The following is a 19,588-nucleotide window of genomic DNA, read 5'->3' as shown; positions in this document are numbered from 1 at the left end:
AAAAATCTGGCCTCCCAATCTGGAAGTAACTGGCAATGACATCATCGCCAGTTACTTCCAGTGGTATTTCCAATAGGTGGACCATGCAAAGTGGTATGGTGGGGAACAAATGTTGGAAATCTCTGGTTGATTACCCAACATGTCAAAAGACAGAGGAGCATGGCTTCTCGTGTAGTTCTGCTGCCACCCTGTGGTACCTGAAGGAAAGCTCCTCTAAACTTAAGTTACTTTGGGGACAGAACTTGACTTTTTCCACTGTATCACAGTAACAAACAGAAAATTGAAGGGTGATTATGATTGCTTATTGTTACCAATTATAGTTTTTAACTGAATTCTTGTCTGCTTGCAGCAAGCAAATCTGTACATTTTGGTACAGACAATATAGAGCGTTAAAAATAAAAGTTTACTGGAATCCAGAGCTTGCCAGTAACTCATGAAGTGTGTGTGTGTGTGTGTGTGTGTGTGTGTGTGTGTGTGTGTATAGTGTGGTGGTGTATCAGTCTTAGCTGGCCTTGAGATTAATGACAGCTAAACCCATTCTCTTTCCATTTTCTTTAAGTCTTGGAGACATATTCTCTGCTCTGTTAAAATTCTCCATTTATAATAGTGTCTAAAGAAACAAAGTGAATAAAACAACAAATTCCCTCTGCTTTCCTAGTTCAACTATCCATCTGTTATCACAAAAAGGTGATATGAACCAGTAGCGTAGCCAGAAGGGGGGTGGCATGGTAAGAATTGCAGGCACTGCAACACACCATGAAAGCGGCCCTTTCCACTTGCCATCAGAGCCATTCTGGGTGAGTGGGAGGAGCCACTTACATGGCACGCTGTGGCGCCTGCAATACTTACCATGCTGCCCCGTAAAGTTACACTGCTGATATGAACAAGTCACCTTTGTTGTCCACTCTTAGACTCAAAGCTGTGGGACTAGGAATGAGATATCTTGGTGAACGAAGCCCCAAGTACCCGCTTCCCTCATTCTTTACATTATAATTTGAGAGGTTGCCAAAGTTGATTATCTAGCCAGGTTCAGACTGATGCTACATTCTTGCTTTTCTCTTTCTCTCTCCCCTCTATTTTGAAGGAAAGATGATACGAAGGAGAACAGTTATCCAACCCTTCCAAGGAGATGGGAGACCTTGTCCTACACAAATGGAGCAATTCAAACCCTGTCCAGTAAAACCTTGTTATAGATGGCAGTACAGTCAGTGGGCAGAATGCAAAGTTGAGGTAAAACACAAATGAGATTTTCTTTCTGTTCATTCATTGATACTATATTTGTATAAACATATTCATGAAGACCATACAAAACTTGGATTGTTTCTTTTGTGTTTTTTTAAGTACTGTACTTCTGAACCACAGTGTCTTGTGCTGTAAAAAGGATCCAAAGAGAGCCAGCAACTCTCTCTGGCTTCCTAGTGTCAGTGGCATCGCTATGGGGGTGCAAGGGGTGCAGGCTGCACCAGGTGATGCGCAGAGGGGGTGACACCGCTACTAGCCAAAATTTTTAAAATCTTGGTATTTTTTGAATAATACCATCATGTTGTATTTCACTTGATGAGTAATTTTACGCAGAATGCAGTGAAACAAACCATGTTGAAATATCTCTATTCTGTCAAAATTTATAGCCAAAAAACCAGTGGGGGCAGGGTGATGGTACATCACCACGCCCACTGCCTGGGGCATTGCCCCACCCACTGCATGGGAAGAGGTCCATCATAAGGGTGACATACTGGCCTTCCGCACTGGGTGACAGAAACCCTAGTGATATCCCTGCTTAGTAAAACAAAACAAAAATGGGCACAGACCATACTGACATCACCCACTGTTCTGAGTTCAAATGCCTTTAAAGTACATGTGGCTGAACTATCTCAGGCTGTATGTCTGGAACTGCATATTTTAATGTTAAAATATGCCTGTGATTGCACAACATTTATGGCAGGGAGTCGACTTCTAGCTTGATCTTAAAAATGCCTCCGTTTTGCTCCCACTGCCTGGAATGGCTCCGAAGGGGAAGGGCCCCTTGCACACTGTGGTGAGTCTCCCTGCAAAACTGAGTACTTTGCACCCTCTCTAGCTATGCCACTGCTCAGCACTGATGTTCAGCACTCAGGGGAACATTAAAAAGAATGTGAAGATGAGCCCATAATCGAAGGAATGGACATTACGTAAAGGGCTCTGGAATAGACATTGGCCTTATTGGATAGACCACAAATGTTCATTGGGGTTGGGAAGGGAACTTTGCTCCCTAAACCCAAAATTAAAATTCCACAGAACAACTTTATGTTATGTAAAATTACTTTCAACTATTTTACATTCAAAGATACATTTTGTTAAAGAATATTTCTTGCTGAGATCTTCCTTTCCTGCTGAGAAAATACACCTATTAATATGCACATAAATAGGAAAAAGAAAAAGAAAGACAGCCTGATTTCCCTCAAATTATTTCTATGGTTGGCTAAGGACTAAGTCTAAGGACTAAGGATGCAATCCTAACCCCTTATGTCAGTGCTTTCCAGCCAATGGGACATGTGCTGCACCCTGCAGTTGGGTGTCACTCACGGATGCCTCCTCAAAGTTAGGGAATGATTGTTCTCTTACCTCGGAGCTGCATTGCCCTTAAGTCAGTGCTAGACAGCACTGACATAAGGGGTTAGGATTGCGCCCTAAGTAGCATAACACTAAGAGGTGAGCAACCAGACAACAAATTTGGAAAGTGCTGTGATGATACCAGTAGAAACTGAGCCAGTGGAAACTTTTGTTTTCCCTTGTCTAACATGTCTGATGCACCTCCTTTTCAAGGATGCCCAGTGTGGAGAAGGGATCAGAGTGAGAAACATTTCCTGTGTGGTCTATGATGGAACCAGTGATGACATTGGCAAAATAGTGGATGAAGAGTTCTGTGGGGAAATTGAACCCGTTGTTGACGGCAATAAGAAAATGGTACTTGAAGAACCCTGCACCTTACCTTGTCCAGGTAACCAATTTAGATAATGCATTGTAAAGCTCTCTCATTGCTCATTAATTTGTTGAGAGCATTGATATGTAAATTCATTCTTTCCTACATCTGCATTGCTGTATATCACATGTCAAAGCAATTGCCAGTCCATTCCAAGCTTCATAAGAATGATTCATTGATTGGTTGGGAGATCCTAGGTAATCAGGGATCCCTCAATGAAATAAATTGTTTTGCAGGTCTTTTGCAATGATCTCCGAAAAGTGTTTGAGAAGGGAGGGGCTTTAGATTCTGAAAGCTTTTCACAATATTGGCTTCTCATTTTGGTTCAGCTCTAATTTCTAATACCAAGTCAGTAACAAGTGCTATAATACTTCAGTCTCCAATTTATTACTCTTTTTAAACTTTTAAAATACAGCTTATTTTGGGTTCACACTTAAATTTTGCTGAAGAAATGACCTTTGCTTGAATGGCCCCACAATTCACCAAGAGAAGATTAACTGCCCTGTGGGGATGGGTTAATGACGCACTCTAGTTAATGTTTCCAAAGATCACTACATACTCTCCTATTATACATACATCGTTTATTCAATAATTCATTTCTTTACACGATTGCTTAATGCTGGCAAATAAAACCCCTTCATTAAGGCATCCAGTTAACATGGAGCTGATTTCATTTGTTGTCAACGTAATGTAAGGCAACATGAATCTTTAATAGTCCTTTTGCTGAAATAATTAAAGCTCTAGGCTCATTTGCAAGCCAGGATGCCATTTTAGCTTTATAGCCTCTTTACACAGGACCACTGTTGGCAAGACTGATTTTCAAGCAACCCCCATGTTTTTTTAACATGCTGTGCTGGTGTGGATTTTATTTTCTAATCTCGTCATAAGGAGGCTTTGTAGATTTTTATTGATGGGGTGGTGCCTTGGCAAAGGAAGTGTATCAGATTATTCAGAAATATTAAGCACCTTTCAGGTTATTAAGGCCAAAATATTCAAATACTTCTGAGCAAAGTATCTGGACAGGCTTGAATAAGGGTGGATCAAAAAACTTAACTAGGAGAAGATTGGGCTGTTTCAGACAACATGTCCACCAGGTCCTGCATCAAGTGATGAAGAAGCTGTACCTGTAATGCACACATCTCTCAGGAGGGGAAGCGGGGTGTTCATGTTCATGCCACTCATTGCGTAGTTAGCAGGGCCAGTCAAACATATTGTCCAAAATGGCTCTATATGTGACTGTTGCAACTAAACTGTTCCACCCATATATTTATGACTAGAGTTTAAGGTTGTGACTGATGAAAGTGAATGCCTCTTGTTCTAAGTATCATCTATCATTATTTGACAGGTGACTGTTATTTGAAGGAGTGGTCAGAATGGAGCCTCTGTCAATTGACCTGTGTCAATGGTGAAGACCTTGGCTTTGGAGGAATACAAGTTCGATCACAAGCAGTGATTATTCAAGACTTGGAAAATCAACATCTGTGCCCAGAGCAGGCTTTAGAAACAAGACAGTGTGATGGTGAGAGACAAAAGTAGATCCTATTTTGATATCATCCACAGTGAGAAATATTGTTCCTTGGTTCTTGTGAACATAGATAAACATGGAAAGGGTGGAATAGAAATGTAACTTTAAAAAAGTTTATTGAACTTGGAATTCAACAATTCCTAATTTATTGGTGCTGAACAGTTCTTCCCTGGATTATTGTCCATGTTGTGATTAATGGAGCTGCAAACAAAATGGAAAAGAAAAACACAGCTGTAAACTTCTCATTGGTTTAAAGTACATTTTCCTCGAGCCACATGTTTCTGACTGCTGTACTGCTTTCAATGCAGATGGCCAGTGTTACGAATACAACTGGATGGCTAGCCCATGGAAGGGATCCTCGCGGACAGTGTGGTGTCAAAGATCGGATGGTTTGAATGTTACAGGTAATTGCTCTTCCAATCTTATTTTCTTCAACACTCAAGTTTTAAAAAGCAGACAAAATAGTATTATCACAATAAGCATAAATAAGAGTTATCCTTCAGTTTAAAGAAAGCAACCCTCCAATAGCTGTAGCTGCTGTTTACTTGAATAAAACAGATCTCCTTGAGATTCTACCAAGATTTGCAGCCCAGTCCTAATTAACTCTCCAGTGCTGATGCAGCCATGCCAACTGAGTATGTGCTACATCCTGCAGTGGGGGAGAGGGCAGTCATGGAGGCCTCCTCAAGGTAAGGAAATGTTTGTTCCTTTAGCTTGGGGCTGCATGGCAGCTGTATTGGTGCTGGAAAGTTGGTCACAATCAGGATGAAAGATATACAAGTTTAGTCCTATCTATATAGAACATTTCTGCAGCCCTCCTAAAAAGGCCAATCAAGTGGTTTTGCCATACTTCTAAGAGGAAAGAATTCCATTGTTGATGGGCCACTATTAGTAGTGACCAGTCTTATCTTTGGTCTTGAAGCATCTGCAATGAGACTTCAACTCTTGATCTTAAAACCCAGAAAGGTTGATATGAGAGGAGAAGCTTCATTGTGTATCCAGGGATAAACCGTATTGGGCTTTAAAGAATTAAGACCTTGAATCTAGTCTGGAAACTGACTGGCAGCACATCTTGGAGTCCTGGCAGAATGGGCTTTGCACAGTTATCCCTGGATAAAAGCCACACAGTTGCATGTTAGCCATAATCCAAGGGGGTTTCATTTTCATAAGACTGCTAGGTAGGTGAGAGAGAGAGAGAGAGAGAGAGAGAGAGAGAGAGAGAGAGAGAGAGAGAGATGTGCACACTTTATAGTCTCACTTTAAAAGATTACACCACATACACACACACACACACATAAGGGCACAGAAAATTATTCAACTAAAACTGATCATCTTGAGAGTCTACTGAACAACCTGGTGACAATTGCAATTAAGATATAATGAGACCCTTCAAACCTGCATTTTGCCTTTTATCCAGCAATGCATTTTGTTTGTACAAAATGTGACCGTTTTCCTAAGGGTGGATACTGACTTACATAAAATATTAATTGTGTGCCGTTTTTGGCATGGATTAGTTCAGTAAAAAAAGAACTGGCCTGCAGCCCTTAAAAAGACATTCAGTATTCATCACCCAAGGAAGCAAATTATCCCAAGTATTACAGTATTATCTGCAGAAGTTTCTCTGACTCATTAAAAGGCTAAAATCATGTTATGAATGCAGACAGGTGGTTTCTGCTGAATTGCAGCTCTAAGGACCTGTGCGCTGTGGCCTGGGGCTGAAGTTAAGGTCTGCTAATGGTTAGCAATGTTGTAACATTGTCAAAATGTCGCTGATCTGCTTGAAACACCTACAGGAACCTGCATTTACATTGATAGTTACTTAGTCCACTGTTTTTTTTCAGTTTGTTCAACTTTAACACAGTCTTGTCATTCTGAGCTGCCTTCTTATACCTAGGTGTTATTTTTGCAGATACGTTAATTCAGACCGAAATGGGTGACAACGCAGCTCTTTCCTTCTGCAACTCTCTAGATGGCTGACTTTTAGTAACAAGGGGGCTTACAGGCCTGTGCGTCGTATGCCAGGACATACAGAATTGATATCATTTCATGTGCTGCTCGCAAGATTAATTGGATCCCTGTCAATTCTTTGGTTAACACACATTGGCTACCTAACTGCATCTAACTGCATCTGCTGTTATCAGGTTTTCATCATCCTTTCCCACCAGTACATTAGCGCTATGATTTCAGGATACCTGGGCTTGCGGTTAACATTGCAATGGCTGCCTTATGTATACTGCTGAGTTTTGGCTCATGAATATATTTATTTACCCTTTTGCAGAGATAAAATCAGGGAATTGGAATACTGAATACTTCTTGATGAAGGGTGTAAACCCAACCCAAACCCTCCTGCCTGCCTGCCCTCCCCTCGAAATAATGGCAAAAGGATTCTGGCAGAAAATGATGATGAAAGCCTTGTGTGCTTATTAAGTTAAAAACAATAACTGAGTCATTGGTAACATAGTAGCCACTACTAAGAATTAAGAACAGGCCCTTGAAAAATCCTCCTTAGAACCAAATATTTGAATTCAATACTTGCCTCCTAGGACACTTTTTTCTCCTTCCACACTTATTATACAACAGGGTCTGGAGATATAATACCATAATGCTAAGGGAGATAGAGTTTGTCCCTTCCGTCAGCTAAGAATATTTTAGAACATCATAGGAAGTAGTGATTCATTTTATTACATTTTTATCCCATTTTTCCTCCAAGGAGCTTAGGGTGAGATACATGCTTTCCCCCCATTTTGACTGCCTCAAGGTAACCCATTTTGCCCCATAACTGAACTAGTATTTAAACCTTAGTTCACCCAGATCTAGTGTAGCATTTGAAACACTGGACCATATTGATAAAATCACAGCTACAAGGCCATTAGCTGCTCAGTGACCAATTAAAAAAACATTTACAGAGTAATCTGCCCTGTTCTTTTCTGGGGCTTACAACTTTGCTCAGTGCTCTGAAGATCAAGATGAAAGATACACATAGCATAGGGCAAAATGTCCTGCGCCCTGTATCACCCTTGACAATAGGTCAGTGATGTTAATGGTTGTCAGTGTTAGGGCCATCCTGCCAAGAATACAATTACCTCTCAAAGTAGAAAACCAATTATTCACTCCCTGCACATTTGCACACATGCAGCCAATTACCTGTTTGAGCCATAAAAGTTAAATGGCATCTGGCACACCAACATTCTTAATGAGACATAGAGTGATGTAGATAAATCTCATCAATTACTGTGATCTTCCTTGGCTAAACTGTGGAGTGAGAGCTCATCCTCTGTTACAGAATGGCACTTTTCCTGGCAGAAAGGAAAGACGTAGGTGGCAAAATGCAGTTGTGTCAAAATTGATTTGTTTTGTTCTTCAGGAGGCTGTTTAGTGGTGCGCCAGCCAGAGGTTGACAGGTCATGTAAGCCACCGTGCAGCCAGCCCCATTCTTACTGTAGCGAGGTATGTGCTTTTGTGTAATATGAACCAGAGAACCATCATGTGGCTGCAGTAAATGTTTTGCTATAATAGATTGGTAAAGTCCTGCAGACAAAATCCTTGCAGCATTTTGTTCCAAGGAAAATTGCAGTACGGAATCATGGTACTTAGTTGACAGACCAGTAGTCAAAAACACTTGTGTTATTTTCAAGCCATTGTGGAATTCTGGTTTTTTTTTGTTTTGTTATGTTGGACAGGTTTAGTGAGAAACTTCACACAAATACATACATGTGGAGGAAGCATTCATTCAGCCAGGAGTGGGTGGGTCCCTCTATTTCCAATCCATCAAATGGTTGGTTGGCAACCTTCAGTCTCGAAAGACTATGGTATAAGCCTACAGCACCCAGTTTTCCCAGGCGGTCTCCCATCCAAGTACTAACCAGGCCTGACCCTGTTTAGCTTCCAAGATCAGACGAGATCGGGCATGTGCAGGGTAACAAATGTTGCTATTTTCCTTTGAGTTCCATTGTGCCCCAAATCCTGAGATTTGTTTTCCAGTTCACCAGAAAAATTCCCATATTTAAATATGCATTTAAAATATATACTTATTTGCAAATATTTTTGTGCATTTCCTATGCAAAAATTAGGCATGATAATATGTTGCTAAGTTTCTTTTAAATACCTGTTTTTACATAAATGTACAAACTTGATAGTATCTGCAGATGTCTTAGCGTTTTATCACATCCACTCCAGTGGGGACAAGGAGGGGTCCTGAATCAGTTGCAAATTTCAGCAGCTTCCCTGTACTTAAGCCTTCTTTTTTCTTCTGTTCCACAGCATGCTGTGTAGCACTCAAAGCTGTGTGATTTTGCTACAGTTGTACAATACTTGTTTTCCCTGCAGATGAGAACGTGTGCATGTGAAGAAGGATACACAGAAGTCATGTCCTCCAATGACACACTTGAGCAATGTACTCTCATCCCAGTGGTAGCCATCCCAACAGTGGAGGATAAAAAGGGAGATGTCAAAACCAGTCGAGCTGTGAACCCCACACAACCACCCAATACCACTCAGTCAGGACGAGGAAGGACTTGGTTTCTGCAGCCTTTTGGACCAGGTGACGTTTCTTAGGAATAGTTAGTGCTGCAAATTCCACTGAATGTGGTAGATTTTGTGGCATCTTCACGGTTGCGGGTGTGTGTGTGGTAATGCAACGTGCCCTGTAAGCAGCCCCTTCCCCTTGCCACGCAATGGCTACACGCAGGCTGTGTGCCGCTATCAATGCCTGGAATGGCTCTGATGACTAGTGGAAGGGGCTGCTTTTACTACATGGTGCATTAACTACATAATGTTAACAAGAGGCAGTGAAAGCATGAAAAGCCCCAACAAATCCCAATTTCCTTCTGTCATTAATAGTTAAAAGAGGTGGCATGTTTTTCATAATTTTTTAAGCTTTTCCAGTATCCTGTATATTCAATGATTTAAATATTAAGATTTGCAATGGGACCCCTATTATTAGAAAATAGATATGCACATAGGGCTGTATTAGAGAAAACATACCCATTGTAGGACTTTGTGCCTTTTGTTACTCTGATAGGTTGTCGATTAAGGCTGCAATCTTATGCACACTTACCTAAGAGAACATTCCACTAGCCATAGTGGGACTGACTTTTGAGTAAACATACATAGGATTGTGGTGCCAGTCCATAATATATTTGCTAGCTGAGAAAGACAACAAATTGATCAATAATGTGACTGGGACTCTAGTCTTTCCCCAGAATCTATCTGGGTTCTAGGCATCTGCTTAGGTGCCTGCATGTGGCCAGAATCATGCCCATTCTTTATTGTCCTAAGTTGTAAGCAATGTATGCTTACCTAGGAGTAAGTCCCAATGTGACTTACAGCCCAATTCTACCTAACTTCCCATGCGGAGATGCAGTGGAACCAGCGTGGCTTCTCTGCTCCCCAGTTTTGGCTGTTGGAGGTCCCCTTGAATTCCACATCTGGCGCAGGCATGGGAAGGTGGTCAGGATTCTGTGTGTGCCACCACTGATCCTGCCGCCCTCCTGAGACTGATCCACCCTGTTTAACCTCCTCCTTGCTGCCTGCCAACCTCCCTGTGCCATCTTACCTCCTCCGGCAGGTGTGAGGCACCTGTTGGCATGTGGAGCTGGCTGTTTACCACTTGCAGCTGTGACCAGTGTGTGCACCCTGGTCGAGTTGCGTTCTCTGCAGCTGTAAAGTAGGGACATGCATTCCACTGGCGTACTCTTTCAATTGGGTCATTAGTTTTGAGTATAGACATGCATAGGATTGCACTGTTCATAATGAAAAATGCTCAACTTGAGTTCATGGAATGAAGAGAACAAGCTTTGTTCTTCACTCTGGCCTATTTTGTATGGACGTATTTCACATTGTGTAGCAAGCAAAGGTTGCTTTCAGCTTTGGCTGAAAAGGTTGCCTCAGCTTTCAGCTGAGCAGTTTCATATTGCATGCAAGATACATTATTTTGCAATGTTACTAACTGCCCCTCTGCAAGCCTTTTATTACAACATCCCAAAAAATTATGTGCAGTACTAACTTGCAGACTAATTACTAACGTTCACTTCTTTTAGATGGGAAGCTGAAGACCTGGGTTTATGGTGTAGCTGCTGGTGCATTTGTTTTGCTCATCTTTATTGTTTCTATGATCTATCTAGCCTGGTGAGTTCAATCAATCTTGTCTTTTGGACCACTCCTATAGAAATAATGAATGTGAGATTCATGTAGAGAGATGCCTTTGCCTTTAATTAATGTTTTCTCCCCATTTCCTTACTGCATCCATATCTCTTCCTTTCCTCTGTAGTCTCTGAAATTGTGAGCCTTCATGTTGGGTACCTGTTTCTTTTCACTCTGTGTAAAGAGCTGTGCACATGGATAGGACTGCACAAGTAACACTAATACTGTCTCCTTTTACTGGTAACAACTTTCCAGGATCTCAGGCAGTGTTTTTTTGCCAGAGCTCCTACCTAAAATCTTTTCACTGGAGATACCGGGGATTGAACCTGGTTTGTTCTGCATGCAAGCACATGCTGTACCAGTGAGCTAATCCAGATTACAGTAGAGAACCAGAATACCATGTTAAAGATGCTTATAAAGTTTAGAGCTACAGGTAACTCATGCATGAGGTACAAGCACATTCTAGCAGAAAAGCAAAAGACAAAAAGTCCGTCATTACTCGGAGTAAGGAATTTCTTCCAGTCCACATCATGAGACACCAAGCATGAAACAAGACTAACCTTCTGCCCCACTGGAATGGGGCAGTTACCCATACTGAAGGTAGTGCTTCTCAATTATAATTTGTTCAGCTTGTTGCATATCATCTATAATTTCAACATCAATTGGTCCTCGGTTCAACCCACATCTATATGTCATTCAGATTATGCCAAAATGCCTCTCCTAACACTTGCATGTGGCAGAATTGGGAGGGTCATTTTGGCAATTGAAGAGGGGGTGAAATAGGGCAGAAGCCGAGGGCCAACATACTGCCTGTGGCTACAGGATTCGCTGGTATCCACCAGCTGTTGATACGATGGGAAGCACTATAGTTTAGGGAGCACTAGCACCACAAAACATGTAGCAGCAACAGAAAAAAAAGGAAGCTCTGGTGGCCTTTTGCCACCATAAATGTTTTCAGTTCAGCTGCACTTTTGGCCAAAAAAGTTTGACTCAGCCCTGTTATGTATTTATTTAAAAGATTTATAGATTGCTTTTCCAAAAGCTCAAAGCAGTGTATAATATCATATAATAAAACTGTAAGAAACATACAAGGATATCTGCAAGAGGGATCTGAAGGCCTTAGGAGTGGACCTCAACAAGTGGGAAACCCTGGCCTCTGAGCAGCCCACTTGGAGGCAGGCTGTGCAGCATGGCCTTTCCCAGTTTGAAGAGACAGTTTGCCAACAGACTGAGGCAGAGAGGCAAAGGCCCATAGCCTGGGAGACAGACCAGGGACAGACTGCACTTGCTCCCAGTGTGGAAGGGATTGTCACTCCCGAATTGGCCTTTTCAGCCACACTAGACGCTGTTCCAGAACCACCTTTCAGAGCGCGATACCATAGTCTTTCGAGACTGAAGGTTGCCAACATGAAGAAAATTGAAAAACAGTATTTATTAGTAGAATTTATATCCTGCCTTTCCACTTCAGAAAGGAGCACTCAATACATACACATAAATGCAATAAGTGATTACCTACAACAGAAGGAGTGGATAAAAACATTAACAGCAGCAAAAAAGTAAAATCATAAAAGCAGCACAGAGTAACAGTATATGTCAGCGGTTCTCAAACTCAGGGAGTTTGAGGCCTGCTGTAAGTTCTTGCAGGGGAAGGGGGAAGGCAGTGATGTGATTGCCAGAATCACGTCACTGTTGAGGGGCACAGGGGCTTGCTTGGACTTACCAGAGGCTTGAGCAGGCTCCCAGGGGTGCAGGGAGCCCCCAAAGCATGCAAGGCCCCCCAAAGCATGCAAGCCTCCACAGGGCCCCCCAAAGCATGCAAGCTATCAAAGTAACAATTGTGACCCACTTCTGGTTTTATGACAGAAAATTGGAAGTGGGTCTTGATTGTTATCAAGTCTGCCAGAATCACATTGCTGTTAAGAGATGCAGAATCACATTGCTGTTAAGAGATGCAGGACAGTGGCATCACTAGGGTTCGTGTCACCCGGTGCAGGATGCCAGCCTGTCACCCCCCATGCAGTGGGCGGGCCAACACCCCAGGCGGTGGGCATGGTGATGTACCATCACTTCGCCCCACACTGGGTTTTTGGCTGTACCTTTTGATCGAACAAAGATAGAACACATTCTACATGAAATTACGCATTGATTGATATATAATATGATGGTACTCGTATTATTCCTCCAAACTGTGAATTTAGTGATTTTGATCCCTAGTGATGTCACACCCCCACCCCCACCAGGCGTCAACTTACTAACACCTTATTGCAGCAGTTCTCAAACGCTGAGTGCCGGGATTCACTTTTTGGAATGACAATCTGTCCAAGACCCACCAGAAGTGATGTCATGGTAGAAGTGTCATCATCAGGCAAATTAAAATAAATAAGTATAAATAATAGTAATAAACTTTATTTATATTTATATTATATATGCACCAGCCTCCACAGGAGCCCCCGAAGCATGCAATCATGTCACTGCTTCCCCCCCTCCCCACAAGGCTGCAGTTGGAGAACCACTGGTATATGTACTGATTAAAAAGGGGTCCCTAAACAATTATTTATAATTATTAATTATAATTAAATAATTTAGATGATGTGATGTGCACGGCCCTGTACAGAGCAAGATTTACCTCTATAGGCATTTGCCTGCCTGTCCTTTACACAAATGAAACACAACTGCTGTTAGGAGGTCATAGCATCGGTTTCAACTGTACAGTAAGCAACAGGCAACAGGGTCAAGAGGTATGACGTGGCTCCATCTGGTTTCAAGGACCAATGAGATCAATACTCCCAGTTCTCCTCTTTTCACAGTCTTTGTCAATCATTTAGCTGCCTCGCCACTTTCCAGCAGTCAGCATTGGTTGTTCTATGAGGTCAGTGTTTTCAAACCCTGAAATGAATGGTTGCAATGCCACTTTAAGAACCTGGTGCACTTACTGAGTACACTGTGAAAAGCAGTCTTATAGTGATTCTTAGCGGAGAAAACAAAATGCAGTTCAAGTCTTACTAAGAGAGTGTCATTAGCATTCATTATGGATCCTCAAGCAAATCAAAGGGAACAATCAGTAACATGTGAATGGTACAGTTTATCTCCAAGAAGGGGATCCCTGGTGGTGGTTCTCTCTTGCTGGAGATCTTCAAGGAAAGGTTTCAGTGATTTTTCTGTTTCAAGCAGGGGATTGGACTACCCTGCCTTGAGGCCTCCTCCCAACTCTTTGATTCTGTGAAATTAAAAGTTGGTTCCTGCTCTGTTGGAATGAACAGGGAAAAGTACTCTTTCCCAACTAAAAATAGTGATCTTGACCTTGCAATTTGTTTTCAACACTGGCATGTCAAGTTGTCAGTGAAGCCTGTATATAGAAAAAAAACCCTTGAATGACACCTTTTGTCATGGAGATACCATGGTGGCTGGTGGAAAGTGGAAGAATACTTAGATTCCAAATGTTACCATTTCTACAGAATGTTATGTCCATTTAACAGGATAGCTTCCCATCCTCCAAAAACAAAACCAAATCATAGTATTTAAAATAAATAGCCAGTTATGGCTGTGAACATACTCACTTTGAAGATGTACCCTTATTCATATTTGGTGTTAACAGAGAAAGTTTATAAATAAATAAGCTTAATATATAAATTGGTAGTGGGTTCAGATCTGTTAAAAAGTCTGCTGCTTTTTTGTTCCATTCAAATCTATGCTCTAAACAAGAAAAAAAGACCAATCGAAATTATTTGCCTTTCTGGAGGCGAAATGTGAGCTTCCCATCTCACTTGTATCAAGCCCTTTTTAAACATTTTTGAAGTATAACAAACTTCTGATGAAACTTGACTTGAATAAGAACAGCAAAATGCAACAACTGTAAAAATAATCCATGCTTTCATTTAACTCATCAAGGCTGTCAGTTATTAGTAAACACTTTCTGGCTGCAATCCTATCCGCGCTTACCTGGGAGTAAGCCCCGTTGACTATAATTGGACTGACTAGTCGCGCATAGGACTGGGCTCTCCGATATTATTGCTTTGACACCCGAATTTTTTACAATTTGTTTTTATTCATTACAGCAAAAAACCAAAGAAGCCACAGAGGAGACAAAACAACCGTCTGAAACCTTTAACGCTGGCTTACGATGGAGATGCGGACATGTAAAATAGAGGACTTCCTATGACCTTAGTCTCTTGAAACTGTTGTGTTCAAAAACAGCATGTACATTGTGTACATTACAGAGCAGGTGTTACCACACAAGATACACACACACAAAAATTGACTTTATAATGGCCAAGGATATTCCAAGAAACATGCTTTGTTCTAAACCATCGATCAGTACAGCAGAGCTGGTGGCAAATTTGAATTTTGTAAGCACAGCTGCTGGAAATGTAAACGTGGCCTTCTTTGAAACTTTTGAACTGCCTAGCCACTTATGTCTCCAGCCCAGTGTATATGATCTAGTATTGACAGCGGAGAGTCTTGATGCCAGAACTATCTGCTGCATTAACCTAGTGTATCAGTAAGCATGAAGAGATCATACCAGGATGTCTGTAATGCTTTATATCCAACTTATATACTCAGTTGCACCATACGTATTAATCCGTCCAATGGTATACTGGCTAAAGAGCATTTTAGTGCTTAGCAACTTGTTAACTTTAACTGAGAGTAACAATCCACTGAACAAGTTTGGCGTTTCGGCAACCGGAGGCAGCTTTTCTTAACCCGTCAGTCAGAGGGTGAAGACCTGCAAGACTCCATTCTATTACCAGTTCCAGGTATTAAAAGCGCCATACACCCAGTTATGGAGGAAAGAAGCATTTTCAGGTTCAATATTTTATAGAGGTTGTCTGGAAATTAATATCTACGTGTAATAAGTTTTTACTTTCTCTAACTCTCAAAACTTGCCTGCAACTTTTTTGCTACATGTAAGGCAATTTTTTGCACTATATTAGTGCAGCATGATATGCACTTATTAACTAGTATTGCCATAGAAACGGCCTCTTTTCAAAAAGGATGATGGTGAGGTTGATGCGTCTTTTGCAAACAGCATCAAATAGACATTAACCAGTATGTTCTCGAGTCCTGATGAGAGTATCGCTAAGTTTCTGGACTGTGACTGGATTAGGCCAGCTAACACAAGTACTGTTTATACCACTTCTTGTAACAGCAGCTGTTTTGTAGTCAATGCCATGGCAGTAATGTAAGTGTCGACTTTCTGATTCTGTCCAACCTCTAACAGATAATAGATTTTCAAGTTGATTTCTAATTACTTTGAAGGGTTGTTTATGACTAGATTTTTATATTGCTAACTTTGTAAAAAAAAGAAAAGAAAAAGTGGTCGCCCTCTAATCTTGGGGAAAATACTCATTCAAACAGTGTTGCAAAATGCTCTGCAGAAATAATGCAAAATAACCATTTAAAGATTTTCCATGCAAATGGAAATTGTTTCATCGATGCAGAATTCATAGCTCTCTTCTCTTTCCACATAGGAGAGTTCAGATTTAAGTTTTTCATTCAGACACATTAGGATAATGGTTAATATGGAATATATATATTTTAAACAAAATCTGTGTATACCATTGTCCAGCTATCTACATGAAAGAACTCTGAATAACTCCCTTGTTCATTTGAATGGACAGAGCTGACAGACCGTCAGTCCTGAATGGACAGACCATTCAGGAATTCCTCTGAATGGGACATGACCACTCATTCGCTCCATGAGTGCACAGAGGCCTCTGGACTATAATGACTGTGTGCAAATTTTTATACTACTTCTGACAATATAACTACTTACAGCTGCCTAATATTTTAGCTATTAATTTCCATTCCAATGGGTTTCAGTGTATTATTTTCACAGTGAAGTCTATTTTGCTGTTAGTGATTCCCAACCTTTCTTAGATAATGATGCAAAATGACTCAGAAGTCATTCTCTCACAATGTCATCTATATCAACTTATAAACAGTGGAATAAGCAATATAACAAATCAACTTTATCAGGCATACACAATATGCCTGATAAACATATCAGGCACAATAACATTTTTACACAATAACACAATAACATTTTTAGTTCTGTATTGGTTTCTCAGGTCTGTATCGATAAGCTAACCCATTTTTTAATCCACCCAACCACATTTCTTTGAAAAGCATTGGATTTTAGCACGACTAACTGAATAGGGTCACAGTGGCACTGTCTGCAGTTGAAGTGAATGCTTAAAATGGGATGCATTATAAATTAAAAAAAATAAGTATTGGCTTTGTTGCAGTTCCTGGGGAAGTCCCCTTTAAAGCAGCAAACAAAATCCCTAATGTTCCATGTCACCTGATTATTCCAGTTCCTACTCTGGAATCCCAGTGGTGCAAAATCTTTCCTAGTAGCTTAAGGCCCAGTCCTAAAGAGTGTGCACCGGCTTACCACTGGTGCGCGCTGTCACAAACACGCCATGCAGCACATTTGCAGGCCCTAGCGCCGCTGGAGCACCAGAGCTCCACCACTTGGCGGTCACGTGGACCACAGGGCAGCGGAGAGGTAGGTGGGGACATTGGCGGAGGAGGGGGAGGGAGGGAGGGAAAAGGGCAGTGAGGAGGTGTACTGGGGGAAGGAGCAGGGTGGGAGGCAAGTGGGACCAGTGGACACCAGATCCTCCGTGTTGGGCTGTACACCTGACACGAAGGCTCTGAATTCTACGCCAACACTCAGATCATTGTAGAATTGAGTAGCCCCATTGTGGGGCTACTTGCTTTACCCGGAGGAAGGGAATGAAAATTCCCTTCTCCTGAGGAGATGGCAGCAGCTGCATGGGGCATGATGGATGCAGCAGCAGCAGCTCTTTTTGTTAGCTGCTGCTAACAAAAATTCAGGATTCAGGCAGTTCAGGATTGGGCAGCAAGATAGCACATAGTGCTATACGAAAAATAGGTTTGGAAGACAGATGTAATATTCCAGATCTTTTAGACTTCATGCAAAATAATTATACTGGTGCTTAAAACTAGACTATCATGTGACCAACTGCAATACAATATTAATATCCCATGTCATATATCATCCTAATACTTTCTTTGGCATTCCAAAGAATTCTCACATAAAGCTGAGATGTTAATTTACATCAGGGTCATGGAATTCATAGAAACATGTTTACATATACAGAAAGTAATGATTGGGTACAATAATTAGCATAGGCAACATGCTCCTTATAGATTATCAAAGAAATCCTAGAGACCCTTGCTGGAAGAACACTGCATTAGAATACCTTTATCTAAACTGTGCAGTTTGGTACAGATATTCAACATACAGATAATATTGGACTATGTGAATAATAACATTTGCACTGGTTTTGGACCACCCCCACTCCCACTATTCTATACATTTCTATACATGGGAAGAGTGCGCACCCACAGTCCCGGAGTTTTGAGAAGCTGAAGGTGGTCCTCTCACTTGCAACACAACTCAAAAGCTAAGATATCAGATTGAAAAAAATATATATCTTTAGGGTTTTAGAGATGTTGTAAGTAAAAGAAAACTTTGAGTAAAAGAAAACTTTGAGTTTGTGTTCTAGTAGAAAGCCTGGGTGGGTTGGGCACGTTCAGGTTCATATACTTTCAATAAGATTTTTTTTCCCCACCTTGACAATTATAAAATGCAAACTTAAGATTAAGGCCCCGATTCAAGCTGTTTTCTGGATAGTGACAGACTTCATGTGCTGAAGAAGAAGCAAAGGCACCCCTTGTGAACTGTTGTTGTGAAGGCCTTCACACACAATGGTCCATTTCATAAGATCCTGAGAGAGGCTAAAAATTACATGAACGGGACTCAATGGCATAGCTAATCCACCTGGCACCCTGTCAAGGAAGATTTTTTGGAGCCTTGCCAACATCCCCCTCCTGTTGATAGAGTCTTTAAACAGGTCCAGTTTTTGCCAAAACCAGAAGTCCTGTTTAAAGGCTCTGGGAGCACCCCCAGGCAGCATGGAGCCTGGGGCAATTGCCCCCCCCGTCTCCTAGCAACACCACTAATGGGACTCCAGGTGTATTGAAGAATCATATGATACTTTAAGGACAACGTGGAGGAGAGGAACACCAGCAGTTCTCCTCCTGCACTTGGAGCCTGTCATCAGCCAACAAACATCTGAATCAGACTAGTATATTACAACATGGAATGTAAATTTACTAAAGCCCACCGTCTCAGTAGTTTCAGGCCAATGGGGCTGCCTAATGGGAGAAAGATACTCTCACTTTTCACACAGGTGTAGTTTACATTCCCGGGCTTGTTGGAAGTTCTTCCATATACTTTCACCACAAGGTTTGCAATCTTCTCACACACGCCCCTTCGTAAGGGATCCAGTCTAATGCTGCTTTTGTTATAAATAAGGATTTACCTGTGGAGTCTGTCTATGATTAGCAGTAAAATTACTGGAGAGAGAAAAAAGGATTCTTCTAAGCAGCTTTGAGCAGAAATCCTCTGGCAAGATGGCTGATAAGTTTCTAAATAAATAAATACAAAGCATAGCTAATTTACTATTAAAACATTGAAAACTGGCAAGCTGATGGGATGGTGGTTTGACTGTTGATATGTGAAAGACACATGCATCTCAAGTTTACATTACTGGTGTAAGAAATTAGCCGCAAGAAAGATTTAGCGTCAGGAGGGTTTTCGTTCATTGTAAAGAGAGAGAATTATTTTAAGAAGGATGATTGGGATAGGCTACAATTGCAGTCTGGATTACAATAAATCTAGATACCAGGAAGGTAGTATTGAAGCTGTAATTTAAAAACTATATGTATAAAATTAAGTTACTTTGAAAATGTGAGTGTTTCTACAGATCCCGTGCCTAAAGCAGCCACTACTGTAGATGGTTAGTTTGTGAACATGTTTTCGGTGATCAACTACCCTTAACCCATTCTGAAAATAGCTGACTAGACATTTTCTTCATATTGTGGCCATCTGTAATTTGTTTTAAAATGGTGAGTTTTTAAAGATTATGATG

The 19,588-nt window shown here is 41.2% G+C and overlaps 1 protein-coding gene and 1 pseudogene across 1 annotated transcript in view; one reads left to right on the top strand and one right to left on the bottom strand.

Moving 5' to 3' along the window:
• THSD7A (thrombospondin type 1 domain containing 7A) overlaps positions 1–14,765 on the top strand; it is a 251,866-nt gene extending 237,101 nt beyond the window's left edge. The window contains exons 22-29 of the mRNA XM_066628571.1: positions 1,085–1,230; positions 2,803–2,977; positions 4,305–4,478; positions 4,793–4,888; positions 7,849–7,931; positions 8,811–9,024; positions 10,523–10,610; positions 14,681–14,765. Coding sequence (XP_066484668.1) covers positions 1,085–1,230; positions 2,803–2,977; positions 4,305–4,478; positions 4,793–4,888; positions 7,849–7,931; positions 8,811–9,024; positions 10,523–10,610; positions 14,681–14,765 — 1,061 coding nt within the window. The remainder of the gene's footprint in view (positions 1–1,084; positions 1,231–2,802; positions 2,978–4,304; positions 4,479–4,792; positions 4,889–7,848; positions 7,932–8,810; positions 9,025–10,522; positions 10,611–14,680) is intronic.
• LOC136654526 (5S ribosomal RNA) lies at positions 8,299–8,421 on the bottom strand (annotated as a pseudogene).
• Positions 14,766–19,588: the final 4,823 nt, after the last annotated feature.

This window comes from Tiliqua scincoides, chromosome 5 (genome assembly GCF_035046505.1).
Source record: "Tiliqua scincoides isolate rTilSci1 chromosome 5, rTilSci1.hap2, whole genome shotgun sequence".
In the NCBI taxonomy this organism is placed as follows: Eukaryota; Metazoa; Chordata; class Lepidosauria; order Squamata; family Scincidae; genus Tiliqua; species Tiliqua scincoides.
The sequence above is the reverse complement of the archived record's forward strand: the minus strand, read 5'-3'. Positions and strand labels throughout refer to the sequence as shown.